We start from the raw sequence: 18,965 nt of genomic DNA on the forward strand, positions 1-18,965 counted from the left end.
CTGAAGAGGTGGGAGTTTCAGGTGCTGCAGCTGTACATAGTCTATAGGTAAAAGCTCACCCTTTTTCACCTACCTCATTCCCATACTGTGGCTCTTTTGATTGTACATGCCCATCCATTTGTCCTGTTAATCTGCAAAATTGTATTATTCGCCTACCTCCTCATGTGCACACATTGTATATAGACTGAGTTTGTAATCGTTTACTCCATAGTTTGTCTGTTCACACTGCTATGCTTTATCTTGGCCAGGTCGCAGTTGCAAATGAGAACTTGTTCTCAACTAGCCTACCTGGTTAAATAAAGGTGAAATAAAAAATAAAAATAAAATACTACCCCCATAGTTTGAGTTACTACCCCCATAGTTTGAGTTTCTACACCCATAGTTTAAGTTTCCACCCCCATTGTGCCTCAACACAATCCCGTCCTCTGAGCTTTCCGGACAATTCCTTCGACCTCATCGGCTTATTTTTTACACTGACATGCACTGTCAACTGTGGGACCTTATATAGACAGGTTTGTGCCTTTCCAAATCATGTCCAATCAATTGAATATACTACAGGTGGACTCCAATCAAGTTGTAAAAACATATCAAGGACAAACAATTGAAACAGGATGCACCTGAGCAAAAGGGTCTGAATACTTATGTAAATAAGGGGGCTCTTGATGGGGCGTAATTAACTTATACTTTAATATGTATCGTAGGTGTCTTCGTGGAGCCAAGCTTGTCTATCTATGCATTGAAAGTTCCGTTACATGTAATAAAATATTATCATCATGGCTACATTATTTTGTAATGTTTTACCACAGATAGAACAATGAGAACATGTTTGGTTTCACTGTGCAGCTGGTGGTGCCCTGGACAGGAGGTGGAGATGGAAGCAATGAGAGATTGAACCAAACGTGAGGGGGTTCCCCCAAAACACTCCCAGTGCACGTGGCTGGAGAAAGGGGTGGAGCGAACCTCTTTGTTATCACGGTACTTATACGGCTGTTGCGACAGAAATATATACCTTTATCTAGACCGGTAACTCTAACTTGGAACGGGCTTTCGCGTTCGGCTAGGACATAGCCAGGATAAACGGTAAAATATATTGCTCTTGTAGGTAGAAGTAGTTTCAATTTTGAACATATTGAGTCGTGAATTATGAACGGATAGATAGACGTCTATGAACGTTTACGAATAACAACCACAGTGTTTTGACTCTGTGTAATGTCTGATTTCTTAGCGTATCCAGTCTGCTACTCATATGGCTCATAGGTCATGGATTTAACATTTTATTTTTTTAGATAGTAAATGAATGGGAACTTTTTCAATGTGAATATTAGCGTATTATTAATCTTGTGTTCTTGTCGTGTTTGTTATCAGTTGCTAACAGAGACATCATCCTCGACAATCTCTGTCTCCCATTGAAGATGTTTTCCACGGCCACAAGAAACTTAGTGGAGGAGATTGATGATGGCAGCTTGGTCCCTGTGTCCAGTCTGATTGACTCAGACAAACTGGTCCCTCTCTCACTGGTTGTGAAACGAAAGCGTTTTTGGATTTGGCAGAAACCCAAGTACCTGCCCACTGATTTTACCCTCAGTGATGTGCTGACTGGAGACACACCCTTAACCCCAGGTAAACACAAGATCAGCCCTTCAGTTGAAATGATAGGCTGCACACCTGTACTTGCTACCTGTTTGTTTGCAGGTATAGGCTCCTCTCTCCCTCAGTGTGATACTGTGTGAATGTGTTCCTTGTGAAAGATCTGAGCGTCGATTCTGTTGTCCATGCTACTGGAAAGATTATGAAGAGGATCCTATCATGATACATAATGATACATACAGAACCTTCAGAAGTATTCACACCCCCTGACTTTTTCAACATTTTGTTGTTACAGCTGGAATTTAAAATGGATTACATTTAGATGTTTTGTTGTTGTCAATGGCCTGAACACAATGCCCCATAATGTCACAGTGGAATTATGTTTATCTGTTAGGTCCCTCAGTCGAGTAGTGCATTTAAAACACAGATTCAACCACAAAGACCAGGGAGGTTTTTGCACCTATTGGTAGATGGGTAAAAAAAAGCAGTCATTGAATGTCCCTTTGAGCCTGGTGAAGTTATTCATTACACTTTGGATGGTGTATCAATTCACCCAGTCGCTATAAAGATACAGACACCCTTCCTAACTCAGTTGCCAGAGAGGAAGGAAACCGCTCAGGGATTTCACCATGAGGCCAATGATGACTTTAAAACAGTTAGAGTTGAATGGCTGTGATAATAGATAGCTGAGGATGGTTCAACAACATTGTAGTTACTCCAGAATACTATGTAGTTACTCCAGAATACTATGTAGTTACTCCAGAATACTATGTAGTTACTCCAGAATACTAACCTAATTGACAGAGTGAGAAGAAGGAAGTGTGTATGCAACAAGCCACTAAAGTAATACTGCAAAAAAATGTACAGCAATTCAATTTTTGTCCTGAATACAAATTGTTATGTTTGGGGCAAATCCAATCCAACACATTACTGAATACCACTCTCCATATTTTCCAGCATAGTGGTGGCTGCAACATGTTATGGGTATGTTTGTAATCGTTAAGGACTTGGGAGTTTTTCAGGATAAAAAATACACGGAATCGAGCTAAGCACAGGCAGATTCGCATTTTAGCAGGACACTAACCTAAAACACAAGGCCAAATAAACACTGGAGTTGCTTACCAAAAAGACAGTGAATGTCATTGAGTGGCCGAGTTAGTTTTATCTTAAATCTACTTGAAATTCTATGATCAAAAACCAATTTGACAGAGCTAGAAGAATAAAAAAAAAACATTTTTGCTTCCCTCGCCTACAGTTGTGGTCAAGACTGATTTCCTGAAGTACCAAGGGACATTTGGTGACAACAAATCAGGAAACATTGAGTCGAATTTGGTTGCTGTAAACCTTAAAGTGGAGGGGAAAGACACATCTAAACTCCAGTCATCCTTCGGCAGCCTGAAGAAAGAGGAGGTGGATGTACAGAAGTTGCTGCGCGACTCCAAAGACAAGTGAGTTCCTCTCTCTCTAATATGTACCTACAGTAACCCCAGGTTACACTCAGTTCACCTGTACCTACAGTAACCCCAGGTTACACTCAGTTCACCTGTACCTACAGTAACCCCAGGTTACACTCAGTTCACCTGTACCTACAGTAACCCCAGGTTACACTCAGTTCACCTGTTCCTACAGTAACCCCAGGTTACACTCAGTTCACCTGTTCCTACAGTAACCCCAGGTTACACTCAGTTCACCTGTTCCTACAGTAACCCCAGGTTACACTCAGTTCACCTGTACGTACAGTAACCCCAGGTTACACTCAGTTCACCTGTTCCTACAGTAACCCCAGGTTACACTCAGTTCACCTGTTCACGTACAGTAACCCCAGGTTAGTAACCCCAGGTTACACTCAGTTCACCTGTACGTACAGTAACCCCAGGTTACACTCAGTTCACCTGTATGTACAGTAACCCCAGGTTACACTCAGTTCACCTGTATGTACAGTAACCCCAGGTTACACTCAGTTCACCTGTATGTACAGTAACCCCAGGTTACACTCAGTTCACCTGTATGTACAGTAACCCCAGGTTACACTCAGTTCACCTGTACGTACAGTAACCCCAGGTTACACTCAGTTCACCTGTACATACAGTAACCCCAGGTTACACTCAGTTCACCTGTACATACAGTAACCCCAGGTTACACTCAGTTCACCTGTACATACAGTAACCCCAGGTTACACTCAGTTCACCTGTACGTACAGTAACCCCAGGTTACACTCAGTTCACCTGTACGTACAGTAACCCCAGGTTACACTCAGTTCACCTGTACCTACAGTAACCCCAGGTTACACTCAGTTCACCTCTTCCTACAGTAGAGTCAGTGGTTAGTGAAAGGAAAACACACAGGCTGAATCTCAAATAGCACCCTATTCCTTGTATATTTGTGTCACAACTATATATATTTTCAAAGTTCGCTGCCTCAGTTCGTATGATGGCAATTTGCATATACTCCAGAATGTTATGAAGAGTGATCAGATGAACTGCAATTATTTGCAAAGTCCCTCTTTGCCATGTAAATGAACTGAATCCCCCGAAACATTTCCACTGCATTTCAGCCCTGCCACAAAAGGACCAGCTGACATCATGTCAGTGATTCTCTCGTTCACACAGGTGTGAGTGTTGATGAGGACAAGGCTGGAGATCACTCTGTCATGCTGATTGAATTCGAATAACAGACTGGAAGCTGGAGGGTGGTGGGTGGTCTTTGGAATCATCGTTCTTCCTCTGTCAGCCATGGTTACCTGCAAGGAAACACGTGCCGTCATCATTGCTTTGCACAAAAAGGGCTTCACAGGCAAGGATATTGCTGCCAGTAAGATTGCACCAAAATCAACCATTTATCGGATCATCAAGAACTTCAATGAGAGCGGTTCAATTGTTGTGAAGAAGGCTTCAGGGCACCCAAGACATTCCAGCAAGCGCCAGGACCGTCTCCTAAAGTTGATTCAGCTGCGGGATCGGGGCACCACCAGTACAGAGCTTGCTCAGTAATGGCAGCAGGCAGGTGTGCATCTGCACGCATGGTGAGGAGAAGACGTTTGGAGGATGGCCTGGTGTCAAGGGCAGCAAAGAAGCCACTTCTCTCCAGGAAAAACATCAGGGACAGACTGATATTCTGCAAAAGGTACAGGGATTGGACTGCTGAGGACTGGGGTAAAGTCATTTTCTCTGATGAATCCCCTTTCCGATTGTTTCGGGCATCTGACAAAAAGCTTGTCCGGAGAAGACAAGGTGAGCGCTACCATCAGTCCTGTGTCATGCCAACAGTAAAGCATCCTGAGACCATTCATGTGTGGGGTTGCTTCTCAGCCAAGGGAGTTGGCTCACTCACAATTTTGCCTAAGAACACAGCCATGAATAAAGAGTGGTACCAACGCATCCTCCGAGAGCAACTTCTCCCAACCATCCAGGAACAGTGTGGTGCCTTTTCCAGCATGATGGAGCACCTTGCCATAATAACTAAGTGGCTCGGGGATCAAAACCTCTATATTTTTGGTCCATGGCCAGGAAACTCCCCAGACCTTAATCCCATTGAGAACTTGTGGTCAATCCTCAAGAGGTGGGTGGACAAACATAAACCCCAAAATTCTGACAAATTCCAAGCATTGATTACGCAAGAATGGGCTGCCATCAGTCAGGATGTGGCCCAGAAGTTAATTGACAGCATGCCAGGGCAGATTGCAGAGGTCTTGAAAAAGAAGGGTCAACACTGCAAATATTGACTCTTTGCATCAACTTCATGTAATTGTCAATAGAAGCCTTTGACACTTATGAAATGCTTGTAATTATACTTCAGTATTCCATAGTAACATCTGACAAAAATATCTGAAGACACTGAAGCAGCAAACTTTGGAAATTAATATTTGTGTCATTCTCCAAACTTTTGGCCACGACTGTACAGTGCATTTGGAAAGTATTCAGACCCCTTGACTTTTTCCACATTTTTTAAAACGCTACAGCCTTATTCTAAAATTGATTCAATTGTTGTTTTTTCATCAATCTACACACAATATCCCACAATGGCAAATCAAAAACATCTTTTTAATTGTTTGCTAATAAAAACAATTTTTTAAACACAAATATTATATTTACATAAGTATTCAGACTCTTTATGCAGTACTTTGTTGAAGCACCTTTGGCAGCGATTACAGCCTAGAGTCTTGGGTATGATGCTACAACCAAGATTTTACTCTTTGGCCTGAATACCAAGCGTCATGTCTGGAATAAACCAGGTACCATCCCTACAGTGAAGCATGGAGGTGGCAGCATCATGTTGTGGGGATGTTTTTCAGTAGCAGTGACTGGGAGACTAGTAAACTCAACAAATACAGGGGTGCCAGGCTTGTAGCGTCATACCCAAGAAGACTCTAGGCTGTAATCTCTGCCAACAAAGTACTGAGTAATGGGTCTGATTACCTTTATAACTGTGCATTTTTCCGTTATTAATGTTTTATACATTTTTTTTATAAAAAAATGTAAAAAAACTTTTGCTTTGTCATTCTGGGGTATTATGTGTAGATTTACGAGGGGAAAAAAACGATTTAATCAATTTTAGAATAAGCCTGTAACGGAATGTGGAAAAAGTCAAGGGGTCTGAATACTTTCCGAATGCACTGTATATCACAGCATTTTTCCTCGTGATCAGTGTTTCTTCTTTGCTCACTGTATGCAGTGACTATATTCTACCATATGGGCTGACTATATTCTACCATATGCACTGACTGTATTCTAACTGCCCAATACCATATGCACTGACTGTATTCTAACTACCCATATGGGCTGACTGTATGCAGTGACTATATTCTACCATATGGGCTGACTGTATTCTAACTACCCATATGGGCTGACTGTATTCTAACTACCCATATGGGCTGACTGTATTCTAACTACCAACACCATGTGGGCTGACCGTATTCTAACTACCAACACCATGTGGGCTGACTGTATTCTAACTACCAACACCATATGGGCTGACTGTATTCTAACTACCCATATCCTTGTGGGCTGACTGTATTCTAACTACCCATATGCGCTGACTGTATTCTAACTACCAACGCCATGTGGGCTGACTGTATTCTAACTACCAACACCATATGGGCTGACTGTATTCTAACTACCCATATGCGCTAACTGTATTCTAACTACCAACACCATATGGGCTGACTGTATTCTAACTACCCATATGCGCTGACTGTATTCTAACTACCAACACCATGTGGGCTGACTGTATTCTAACTACCCATATGGGCTGACTGTATTCTAACTACCAACACCATGTGGGCTGACTGTATTCTAACTACCCAACACCATATGGGCTGACTGTATTCTAACTAACCAACACCATATGGGCTGACTGTATTCTAACTACCAACACCATATGGGCTGACTGTATTCTAACTACCCATATGGGCTGACTGTATTTTAACTAACCAACACCATATGGGCTGACTGTATTCTAACTAACCAACACCATATGGGCTGACTGTATTCTAACTACCCATATGGGCTGACTGTATTCTAACTACCAACACCATATGGGCTGACTGTATTCTAACTAACCAACACCATATGGGCTGACCGTATTCTAACTACCCAACACCATATGGGCTGACCGTATTCTAACTAACCAACACCATATGGGCTGACCGTATTCTAACTACCCATATGGGCTGACCGTATTCTAACTACCCAACACCATATGGGCTGACCGTATTCTAACTACCCAACACCATATGGGCTGACCGTATTCTAACTAACCAACACCATATGGGCTGACCGTATTCTAACTACCCAACACCATATGGGCTGACCGTATTCTAACTACCCATATGGGCTGACTGTATTCTAACTACCCAACACCATATGGGCTGACCGTATTTTAACTAACCAACACCATATGGGCTGACCGTATTCTAACTACCCATATGGGCTGACCGTATTCTAACCAACCCATATGGGCTGACCGTATTCTAACTACCAACACCATATGGGCTGACCGTATTCTAACTACCAACACCATATGGGCTGACCGTATTCTAACTACCCATATGGGCTGACCGTATTCTAACTACTCAACACCATATGGGCTGACCGTATTCTAACTACCCATATGGGCTGACCGTATTCTAACTACCCAACACCATATGGGCTGACTGTATTCTAACTACCCATATGGGCTGACCGTATTCTAACTACTCAACACCATATGGGCTGACTGTATTCTAACTACCCATATGGGCTGACTGTATTCTAACTAACCAACACCATATGGGCTGACTGTATTTTAACTACCCAACACCATATGGGCTGTATTCTAACTACCCATATGGGCTGACTGTATTCTAACTACCCATATGGGCTGACTGTATTCTAACTAACCAACACCATATGGGCTGACTGTATTCTAACTAACCAACACCATATGGGCTGACTGTATTCTAACTACCCATATGGGCTGACTGTATTCTAACTACCCATATGGGCTGACTGTATTCTAACTAACCAACACCATATGGGCTGACCCATATAGGCTGACCGTATTCTAACTACCCAACACCATATGGGCGGACCGTATTCTAACTACCCAACACCATATGGGCTGACTGTATTCTAACTACCCATATGGGCTGACCGTATTCTAACTACCCAACACCATATGGGCTGACCGTATTCTAACTACCCAACACCATATGGGCTGACTGTATTCTAACTACCCATATGGGCTGACCGTATTCTAACTACCCAACACCATATGGGCTGACCGTATTCTAACTACCCAACACCATATGGGCTGACTGTATTCTAACTACCCATATGGGCTGACCGTATTCTAACTACCCAACACCATATGGGCTGACTGTATTCTAACTACCCATATGGGCTGACCGTATTCTAACTACCCAACACCATATGGGCTGACCGTATTCTAACTACCCAACACCATATGGGCTGACTGTATTCTAACTACCCATATGGGCTGACCGTATTCTAACTACCCAACACCATATGGGCTGACCGTATTCTAACTACCCAACACCATATGGGCTGACTGTATTCTAACTACCCATATGGGCTGACCGTATTCTAACTACCCAACACCATATGGGCTGACCGTATTCTAACTACCCATATGGGCTGACCGTATTCTAACTACCCAACACCATATGGGCTGACCGTATTCTAACTAACCAACACCATATGGGCTGACTGTATTCTAACTACCCAACACCATATGGGCTGACCGTATTCTAACTACCAACACCATATGGGCTGACTGTATTCTAACTACCCATATGGGCTGACCGTATTCTAACTACCCAACACCATATGGGCTGACCGTATTCTAACTACCAACACCATATGGGCTGACCGTATTCTAACTACCCATATGGGCTGACCGTATTCTAACTACCCATATGGGCTGACTGTATTCTAACTACCCAACACCATATGGGCTGACCGTATTCTAACTAACCAACACCATATGGGCTGACCGTATTCTAACTACCCATATGGGCTGACCGTATTCTAACTACCCATATGGGCTGACTGTATTCTAACTACCAACACCATATGGGCTGACTGTATTTTAACTAACCAACACCATATGGGCTGACCGTATTCTAACTACCCAACACCATATGGGTTGACCGTATTCTAACTAACCAACACCATATGGGCTGACTAACTACCCAACACCATATGGGCTGACTGTATTTTCTAACCAACACCATATGGGCTGACCGTATTCTAACTACCCATATGGGCTGACCGTATTCTAACTACCCAACACCATATGGGCTGACCGTATTCTAACTACCAACACCATATGGGCTGACCGTATTCTAACTACCCATATGGGCTGACCGTATTCTAACTACCCATATGGGCTGACCGTATTCTAACTACCCATATGGGCTGACCGTATTCTAACTACCCATATGGGCTGACTGTATTCTAACTACCCAACACCATATGGGCTGACCGTATTCTAACTACCCAACACCATATGGGCTGACTGTATTCTGACTACCCAACACCATATGGGCTGACTGTATTCTAACTACCCAACACCATATGGGCTGACTGTATTCTAAACACCATATGGGCGGACTGTATTCTGACTGCCCAACACCATATGGGCGGACTGTATTCTGACTGCCCAACACCTTATGTATGCTATAGTTAAAAAAAGAAAAATAGATTTATAAGACCAGTAAGTGTATTAATGAAGCTGAACACCGCTTTATGCGTAGCCTGGAGAAATCCAGTCTGTCTGTGCTAACATTCAAATGTATTTATATAGCCCTTCTTACATCAGCTGATATATCAAAACTCCCTAGAAAGGCCAAAACCTAGAGAGGAACCAGGCTATGAGGGGTGGCCAGTCCTCATCTGGCTGTGCCGGGTGGAGATAACAGAACATGGCCAAGATATTCAAATGTTCATGAATGACCAGCATGGTCAAATAATAGTAATCGCAGTGAACAGGTCAGGGTTCCATAGCCGCAGGCAGAACTGTTGAAACTGGAGCAGCAGCACGGCCAGGTGGACTGGGGACAAGGAGTCATCATGCCAGGTAGTCCTGAGGCATGGTCCTAGGGCTCAGGTCCTCCGAGAGAGAGAAAGAGAGAATTAGAAAGAGCATACTTAAATTCACACAGGACAACGGATAAGAAATGAGAAATACTCCAGATATAACAGATTGATCCCCCCCCGACACAAACTACTGGAGGCTGAGACAGGAGGGGTCAGGAGACACTGTGGCCCCATCCGATGATACCCATGGACAGGGCCAAACAGGCAGGATATAACCCCACCACTTTGCCAAAGCACAGCCCCGCCCACACCACCCCACAGCATTCCACTGCTTGTCATGTTTGGCACAATGAGGAGTGGCATGTTGTCACAAACAGACTGGGTTACTCCAAGCTACTTTATAATCATCCAAGAAACATAACTTGAATCATCTTTGTCCTCCTCAAATGACAACTCTCTGATTTATGTGTCTCTCCTGCAGGCTTTTGGACATGTCCCACTGTCTGATCCAGCAGACCCGTGAGAAGTCCAGGGAGGTGTTTGTGGTGGTGAAGGAGAGGATTGTGACGACCCAGCCGTGTTCGGTCATAGAGGAGGTCCAGCAGGGGGGGCAGTTTGGGGAGCTGCTGAGCTTCTGTGGGCCCAAGAGCACCCAGGTAGACGGAGAGATATGAAGAGCGTTGTAGGATTTGTTACATTAATCATCTCTATTTGTTAGGCTGAGATATTATATATTACAAGTGTTGAAGTTAACCATGTAGTTTATCCTGTATAGATGAATCTTTAAGCAGGGAAAATAGGGAAGAGGTTGACTCAAAGGGCAGCAGGCTGGATGGACCTATGACAACACTGCAGACAGGCCTATGTGTACTGGAGGCTGCAGCATTACTGCTGGACCAGCAAGGCCACAGATGAATGATGTTTAATGTATGTGGAGCAAAAGGAGTAGTGAAGCGTGGATAGACTACTACAGTAGATCAGTCATATGATCAGGATTTATTCACACTGCCTTATGTTAGGCTCTTATTCTATGTTGTCATGTGCACTTGTTCACTTCCCTTGACTGGTTTGAAGGAAAATGACTCAAGTGAAAGTCACCCAGTAAAATACTACTTAAGTAAAAGTCTAAAAGTATTTGGTTTTAAATATACTCAGGTATCAAAAGTAATTGCTAAAATATACTTAAGTAGTAAAAGTATCAATCATTTCAAATTCCTTATATTAAGCAAACCAGATGGTTCCATTTTCTTTTTAATTTAATTTACGGATAGCCGGGGGGGCACTCCAACACTCTGAAATCATTTACAAATGAAGCGTTGGTGTTTAGTGAGTGTGTCAGATCAGAGGCAGAAGGGATGTTCTCTTGATAAGTGTGTTAATTGGACCATTCAAAATGTAGCGAGTACATTTGAGTGTCAGGGAAAATGTATGGAGTAAAAAGTATATTTTCTCCAGGAATGTAGTGAAGTGAAAGTAAAAGATGTCAAAATATGACTAGTAAAGTACAGACACCCCCAAAGATGACTTAAGTACCACTTTCCACAGGTGTCTGTAAAGGAGAACAGCAGCCTGCACAAAGACAGCAACGTGTCTCTGGAGATTCCTGCCCACACCGTCATCGCTTACGGCATTATTGAGCTGGAGATCAAACTCAACGGACACTATGGTGAGGGAGCCTTTATTTTCCAGTTTCTCAGGCAACAACACTGTAAACCCTCACCTGGACCCATCATCAGTCCATGTAGGTTGTATATTACAAAGCCTTATCAAGTGCATGGTCTCTGTTAATGTTCAGTATGTCCAATGCATTTGAATGAGTGTCTGTATTAATAGGTTCATACTACTGTCTCCTTGTCTTGTTCTTCAGAGCTGTGCCTAATGTCCCACACTCTTGTTCCTCAGAGCTGTGCCTAATGTCCCACACTCTTGTTCCTCAGAGCTGTGCCTAATGTCCCACACTCTTGTTCCTCAGAGCTGTGCCTAATGTCCGACACTCTTGTTCCTCAGAGCTGTGCCTAATGTCCGACACTCTTGTCCCCAGAGCTGTGCCTAATGTCCCACACTCTTGTTCCTCAGAGCTGTGCCTAATGTCCGACACTCTTGTTCCTCAGAGCTGTGCCTAATGTCCCACACTCTTGTTCCTCAGAGCTGTGCCTAATGTCCCACACTCTTGTTCCTCAGAGCTGTGCCTAATGTCCCACACTGTTGTCCCTCAGAGCTGTGCCTAATGTCCCACACTCTTGTTCCTCAGAGCTGTGCCTAATGTCCCACACTGTTGTCCCTCAGAGCTGTGCCTAATGTCCGACACTCTCGTTCCTCAGAGCTGTGCCTAATGTCCGACACTCTTGGGGGGTTCGAGGTGGATGGGCCTGTTAAGAAGAGCTTAGTGGGGGTGTCTGGCGCTCGCGACGACACCCCAAAGAAGAGCTGCTTTCAGAGAGGTAACGAGACTAATGGAAGTTCCCCTCCTTTTGTAGGCCCACGTACCAATTTAAATAGTCGTTATTATCATTAGATTTCTGTCAGGGGAACTCAGTCGGGGTCTCTACTTACTGTTGAGAGGTAGAATAGTAGAATACACAATTGGTTGTGGATCAACCCTTTTTAGGTTGCTAAATTAGTCTAGCCAGCTGTCTAAACTTTGTGACATCAGCTGATATATCAAAGTGCTGTACAGAAACCCAGCCTAAAACCCCAAACAGCAAGCAATGCAGGTGTAGAAGCGCCCCCATTGATTTGGTTAGTCACTCTCTCACATCATATTAAAAACTGCAAACATTGTTGCTTAGGGCAAAATCTGACTGCATGTGTGGGAATGGATGTGGGTTGGCAGACCCGCGAGCCACTGCGACCCCTCAGGATGAGTTCATAAAGTTCCCCGTCCCTGGTCTAGTGGTGCAAGGCGTCCCTGGTCCAGTGGTGCAAGGCGTCCCTGGTCCAGTGGTGCAAGGCGTCCCTGGTCCAGTGGTGCAAGGCGTCCCTGGTCCAGTGGTGCAAGGCGTCCCTGGTCCAGTGGTGCAAGACGTCCCTGGTCTAGTGGTGGAAGACGTCCCTGGTCCAGTGGCGCAAGGCGTCCCTGGTCCAGTGGCGCAGGCGTCCCTGGTCCAGTGGCGCAAGGCGTCCCTGGTCCAGTGGCGCAAGGCGTCCCTGGTCCAGTGGCGCAAGGCGTCCCTGGTCCAGTGGCGCAAGGCGTCCCTGGTCCAGTGGCGCAAGGCGTCCCTGGTCCAGTGGCGCAAGGCGTCCCTGGTCCAGTGGCGCAAGGCGTCCCTGGTCCAGTGGCGCAAGCGTCCCTGGTCCAGTGGCGCAAGGCGTCCCTGGTCCAGTGGCGCAGGCGTCCCTGGTCCAGTGGCGCAAGGCGTCCCTGGTCCAGTGGCGCAAGGCGTCCCTGGTCCAGTGGCGCAAGGCGTCCCTGGTCCAGTGGCGCAAGGCGTCCCTGGTCCAGTGGCGCAAGGCGTCCCTGGTCCAGTGGCGCAAGGCGTCCCCTGGTCCAGTGGCGCAAGGCGTCCCTGGTCCAGTGGCGCAAGGCGTCCCTGGTCCAGTGGCGCAAGGCGTCCCTGGTCCAGTGGCGCAAGGCGTCCCTGGTCCAGTGGCGCAAGGCGTCCCTGGTCCAGTGGCGCAAGGCGTCCCTGGTCCAGTGGCGCAAGGCGTCCCTGGTCCAGTGGCGCAAGGCGTCCCTGGTCCAGTGGCGCAAGGCGTCCCTGGTCCAGTGGCGCAAGGCGTCCCTGGTCCAGTGGCGCAAGGCGTCCCTGGTCCAGTGGCGCAAGGCGTCCCTGGTCCAGTGGCGCAAGGCGTCCCCTGGTCCAGTGGCGAGGCGTCCCTGGTCCAGTGGCGCAAGGCGTCCCTGGTCCAGTGGCGCAAGGCGTCCCTGGTCCAGTGGCGCAAGGCGTCCCTGGTCCAGTGGCGCAAGGCGTCCCTGGTCCAGTGGCGCAAGGCGTCCCTGGTCCAGTGGCGCAAGGCGTCCCTGGTCCAGTGGCGCAAGGCGTCCCTGGTCCAGTGGCGCAAGGCGTCCCCTGGTCCAGTGGCGCAAGGCGTCCCTGGTCCAGTGGCGCAAGGCGTCCCTGGTCCAGTGGCGCAAGGCGTCCCTGGTCCAGTGGCGCAAGGCGTCCCTGGTCCAGTGGCGCAAGGCGTCCCTGGTCCAGTGGCGCAAGGCGTCCCTGGTCCAGTGGCGCAAGGCGTCCCTGGTCCAGTGGCGCAAGGCGTCCCTGGTCCAGTGGCGCAAGGCGTCCCTGGTCCAGTGGCGCAGGCGTCCCTGGTCCAGTGGCGCAAGGCGTCCCTGGTCCAGTGGCGCAAGGCGTCCCCTGGTCCAGTGGTGGTCCCTGGTCCAGTGGCGCAAGGCGTCCCTGGTCCAGTGGCGCAAGGCGTCCCTGGTCCAGTGGCGCAAGGCGTCCCTGGTCCAGTGGCGCAAGGCGTCCCTGGTCCAGTGGCGCAAGGCGTCCCTGGTCCAGTGGCGTCCAAGGCGTCCCTGGTCCAGTGGCGCAAGGCGTCCCTGGTCCAGTGGCGCAAGGCGTCCCTGGTCCAGTGGCGCAAGGCGTCCCTGGTCCAGTGGCGCAAGGCGTCCCTGGTCCAGTGGCGCAGGCGTCCCTGGTCCAGTGGCGCAAGGCGTCCCCTGGTCCAGTGGCGCAAGGCGTCCCTGGTCCAGTGGCGCAGGCGTCCCTGGTCCAGTGGCGCAAGGCGTCCCTGGTCCAGTGGCGGAAGGCGTCCCTGGTCCAGTGGCGGAAGGCGTCCCTGGTCCAGTGGTCCCTGGTCCAGTGGCGGGCGTCCCTGGTCCAGTGGCGGAAGGCGTCCCTGGTCCAGTGGCGGAAGGCGTCCCTGGTCTAGTGGCGGAAGGCGTCCCTGGTCCAGTGGCGAAGGCGTCCCTGGTCCAGTGGCGGAAGGCGTCCCTGGTCTAGTGGCGGAAGGCGTCCCTGGTCAGTGGCGGAAGGCGTCCCTGGTCTAGTGGCGGAAGGCGTCCCTGGTCTAGTGGCGGAAGGCGTCCCTGGTCTAGTGGCGGAAGGCGTCCCTGGTCTAGTGGCGGAAGGCGTCCCTGGTCTAGTGGCGGAAGGCGTCCCTGGTCTAGTGGCGGAAGGCGTCCCTGGTCTAGTGGCGGAAGGCGTCCCTGGTCTAGTGGCGGAAGGCGTCCCTGGTCTAGTGGCGGAAGGCGTCCCTGGTCTAGTGGCGGAAGGCGTCCCTGGTCTAGTGGCGGAAGGCGTCCCTGGTCTAGTGGCGGAAGGCGTCCCTGGTCTAGTGGCGGAAGGCGTCCCTGGTCTAGTGGCGGAAGGCGTCCCTGGTCTAGTGGCGGAAGGCGTCCCTGGTCTAGTGGCGGAAGGCGTCCCTGGTCTAGTGGCGGAAGGCGTCCCTGGTCTAGTGGCGGAAGGCGTCCCTGGTCTAGTGGCGGAAGGCGTCCCTGGTCTAGTGGCGGAAGGCGTCCCTGGTCTAGTGGCGGAAGGCGTCCCTGGTCTAGTGGCGGAAGGCGTCCCTGGTCTAGTGGCGGAAGGCGTCCCTGGTCTAGTGGCGGAAGGCGTCCCTGGTCTAGTGGCGGAAGGCGTCCCTGGTCTAGTGGCGGAAGGCGTCCCTGGTCTAGTGGCGGAAGGCGTCCCTGGTCTAGTGGCGGAAGGCGTCCCTGGTCTAGTGGCGGAAGGCGTCCCTGGTCTAGTGGCGGAAGGCGTCCCTGGTCTAGTGGCGGAAGGCGCGGAAGGCCCTGGTCTAGTGGCGGAAGGCGTCCCTGGTCTAGTGGCGGAAGGCGTCCCTGGTCTAGTGGCGGAAGGCGTCCCTGGTCTAGTGGCGGAAGGCGTCCCTGGTCTAGTGGCGGAAGGCGTCCCTGGTCTAGTGGCGGAAGGCGTCCCTGGTCTAGTGGCGGAAGGCGTCCCTGGTCTAGTGGCGGAAGGCGTCCCTGGTCTAGTGGCGGAAGGCGTCCCTGGTCTAGTGGCGGAAGGCGTCCCTGGTCTAGTGGCGGAAGGCGTCCCTGGTCTAGTGGCGGAAGGCGTCCCTGGTCTAGTGGCGGAAGGCGTCCCTGGTCTAGTGGCGGAAGGCGTCCCTGGTCTAGTGGCGGAAGGCGTCCCTGGTCTAGTGGTAGAAGACGTCCCTAAATTAATTCATACATTTGTCCCATTGTGGTTGCAGAATAAATGGTACGTATGATAGTTTCCTGGTTGTGAAATCTCTGTGATACGGTGGCAGCGGAGTCAAACTTCCGCTAGATGCAAAGTGTTTGTGTGTTGACAGAACTGGAGAAACTGAGTCGTCATTTCCAGCTGCTGTCAGTCCTGCCAGCAGACACACGTTCCTCTCTGCTCCAGCTCCTCAAGACAACCATGGAGGACAGAGAGACAGTCAGTGTGATGGAGAGTGTGGTGAGTGAGATGTACAGAAACAGGGCACACACACACACACACACACACACACACACACACACACACACAATGTGGACACACAAACACACACACACACACACACACACACACACACACACACAGAGTCCTACAGGTATTTTCTATGAGCGGATTACTGGCAAGAATCAGCAGCTTTCTGAAAATTCTGAACATACTAACTTCTCATTACGTTCGGTCTGTCATCATTATAATCTACCATAGTATCCTAAATATCTTCTGTCTCGAACCTTCACATATGAGTCATTTACCAGACACTCTTATCCAGAGAGACTTACAGTCAGTACATTCAACTAAGTTTAGCAGGAAAAAACAAACCACACATCTCACCTATTCTTTCTCATAATGTCTCTTCTCACAGCTGGACCAGATGTGCACAGGTAAGACAGCTGACCTGGGGGAGGTTAAGGAAGTGTCTCAGATGCAGACAGTCCAGGCCATACTGAACCTTCTAGAGCATTCGGACTCCAGCCCAACACACTTCCTCCTCAGTGATTCCAGCCAGACACCCTCCCTCAGTGATTCCAGCCAGACACCCTCCCTCAGTGATTCCAGCCAGACACCATCCCTCAGTGATTCCAGCCAGACACCATCCCTCAGTGATTCCAGCCAGACACCATCCCTCAGTGATTCCAGCCCAACACACTCCCTCCTCAGTGATTCCAGCCAGACACCCACCCTCCTCAATGCCACTCATCTCATTGTCAGTGCCATGGATGGTGAGACACTGAGCAGTGAATATTAGTTGAATATTAAGTGCCAGTTCAATTCATTGTCTCCAGCCACTGCATTTATCAGGAAAACTGGCATCTCACTTCATGAACATTTTATTTTCTCAGAACCCACAATGCCCTGAAAGCCACTTCCTGTTTCACACCATCTGTGAATCTTTATTTCTCAGGAATGACAGATGAAGGTCTCTCTGTGTTGGGATCCTGTTGCAGTCCTCCAGTCTTACAGGCCCTGCAGATCCTGGTGAGTTCACACTTCCCCTTTTGTTACACTTATAGCCTGGTAAAAACAAGTCTGTATACTTCATCAAAAATACTGTACACTTACAATCTATGGGCCTCCCGGGTGGCGCAGTCGTCAAAGGCACTGCATCGCAGCGCTAGCTGTGCCACCGGCCTCAACTGGGAGGTCCATGGGGCGACGCACAATTGGCCTAGCGTCGTCCGGGTTAGGGAGGGTTTGGCCGGTAGGGATATCCTTGTCTTATCGCGCACTAGCGACTCCTGTGGCAGGCCGGGCGCAGTGCAGGTGTACGGTGTTTCCTCCGACACATTGGTGCGGCTGGCTTCCGGGTTGGATGCGCGCTTGGTTGGGTTGGGTTTCAGAGGATGCATGACTCGACCTTCGTCTCTCCCGAGCCCGTACGGGATGATGAGACAAGACAGTAACTACTAACAATTGGATACCACGAAATTGGGGAGAAAAAGGGGGTAAAAAATAAATACTACACTGTCTGGTAAACAAGTCTGTATACTTCTTCAAAAATATAGTACTGTGTGACCTGTTCACCACTTGGGTAAGCTAAGTAAAGGTTCAATTAATTCAATAGTTGTTTGGAATAGATTAAGGGTGGCAGGTAGCCTTGCAGTTAGAGCGTTGGGCCAGTAACCCTGGCTGTGACCTCACTCCCTGTGGGTGTCCCAGGAGGAGTTGGGATATGCAACAAACACCTTTCCATTACCAACACGTGTGTAACAGGACCAATATAAACACCCCCACGTTATTACAATACTTCATTCTCCATTTTGAAATTGTCATTGCATCTTACAGACATGACATTGCAGTATCTGATCATATTCTTGTGCTGCTTGTCCTCCAGGTGCAGCATGTGGCAGCAGGGAGTGGGGAGACCCTCTCTCTGAGAGATGCAGGTCTGGCTGTTCTGACTGAGGAGGAGCTGTATCAGAGGACAGAGAGTCTCTTTGGTCACTCTGAAGTTACACTGAAGAGAGAGGAGGACACACTGAGGACAGAGATGAAGGACCAGCCTGGATACCTTCCTCTAGTCATGAGTATCACTGTGAAAGGCCTGGCCTCTTTAGTGTAAGGAGAGACTGAGTAAGAGAGGGAGGAGCGGTTTCCTTCCTCTCCGGCAACTGAGTTAGGAAGGGCGCCTGTATCTTTGTAGTGACTGGGTGTATTGATACACCATCCAAAGTGTAATTCATAACTTCACAATGCTCAAAGGGATATTCAATGTCTGCTTCTTTTTTTTAACCCATCTACCAATAGGTGCCCTTCTTTGTGAACCATTGGTAAACCTGTGCTTGAAATTCACTGCTCGACTGAGGGACCTTACAGTTAACTGTGTGTGGGGTCGTTATTCAAAAATCATATTAAACACTATTATTGCACACACAGTCCATGCAACTTGTGATTTTACTCCTGAACTTATTTAGGCTTACCGTAACCAGTTTTCCATTTTTAATTCCTTTGTAAACAAACAATTCCACTGTGACATTAT

General features: G+C 48.3%; 1 protein-coding gene across 3 annotated transcripts; it reads left to right on the forward strand.

The window, feature by feature from the left end:
* Positions 1-919: 919 nt before the first annotated feature.
* Positions 920-18,861, forward strand: LOC118383413 (gasdermin-E-like). 3 transcript variants are annotated; one of them, XM_052512082.1, is made up of 10 exons: positions 920-1,080; positions 1,366-1,620; positions 2,843-3,035; positions 10,606-10,780; positions 11,670-11,790; positions 12,446-12,565; positions 16,326-16,453; positions 16,851-17,208; positions 17,391-17,464; positions 18,321-18,861. In XM_052512082.1, exons 2-10 carry the CDS (start codon positions 1,413-1,415, stop codon positions 18,546-18,548), a joined length of 1,605 nt encoding a protein of 534 aa, XP_052368042.1. In that variant the 5' UTR covers positions 920-1,080; positions 1,366-1,412; the 3' UTR covers positions 18,549-18,861. The 3 variants fall into 3 exon arrangements, with proteins under 3 accessions (XP_052368042.1, XP_052368044.1, XP_052368043.1); XM_052512084.1 differs by having other exon boundaries at positions 921-1,080; positions 1,413-1,620; XM_052512083.1 differs by having other exon boundaries at positions 959-1,098.
* The last annotated feature ends 104 nt before the right edge of the window (positions 18,862-18,965 follow it).

Source organism: Oncorhynchus keta, unplaced genomic scaffold, assembly GCF_023373465.1.
Source record: "Oncorhynchus keta strain PuntledgeMale-10-30-2019 unplaced genomic scaffold, Oket_V2 Un_contig_7986_pilon_pilon, whole genome shotgun sequence".
NCBI classification, from domain to species: domain Eukaryota; kingdom Metazoa; phylum Chordata; class Actinopteri; order Salmoniformes; family Salmonidae; genus Oncorhynchus; species Oncorhynchus keta.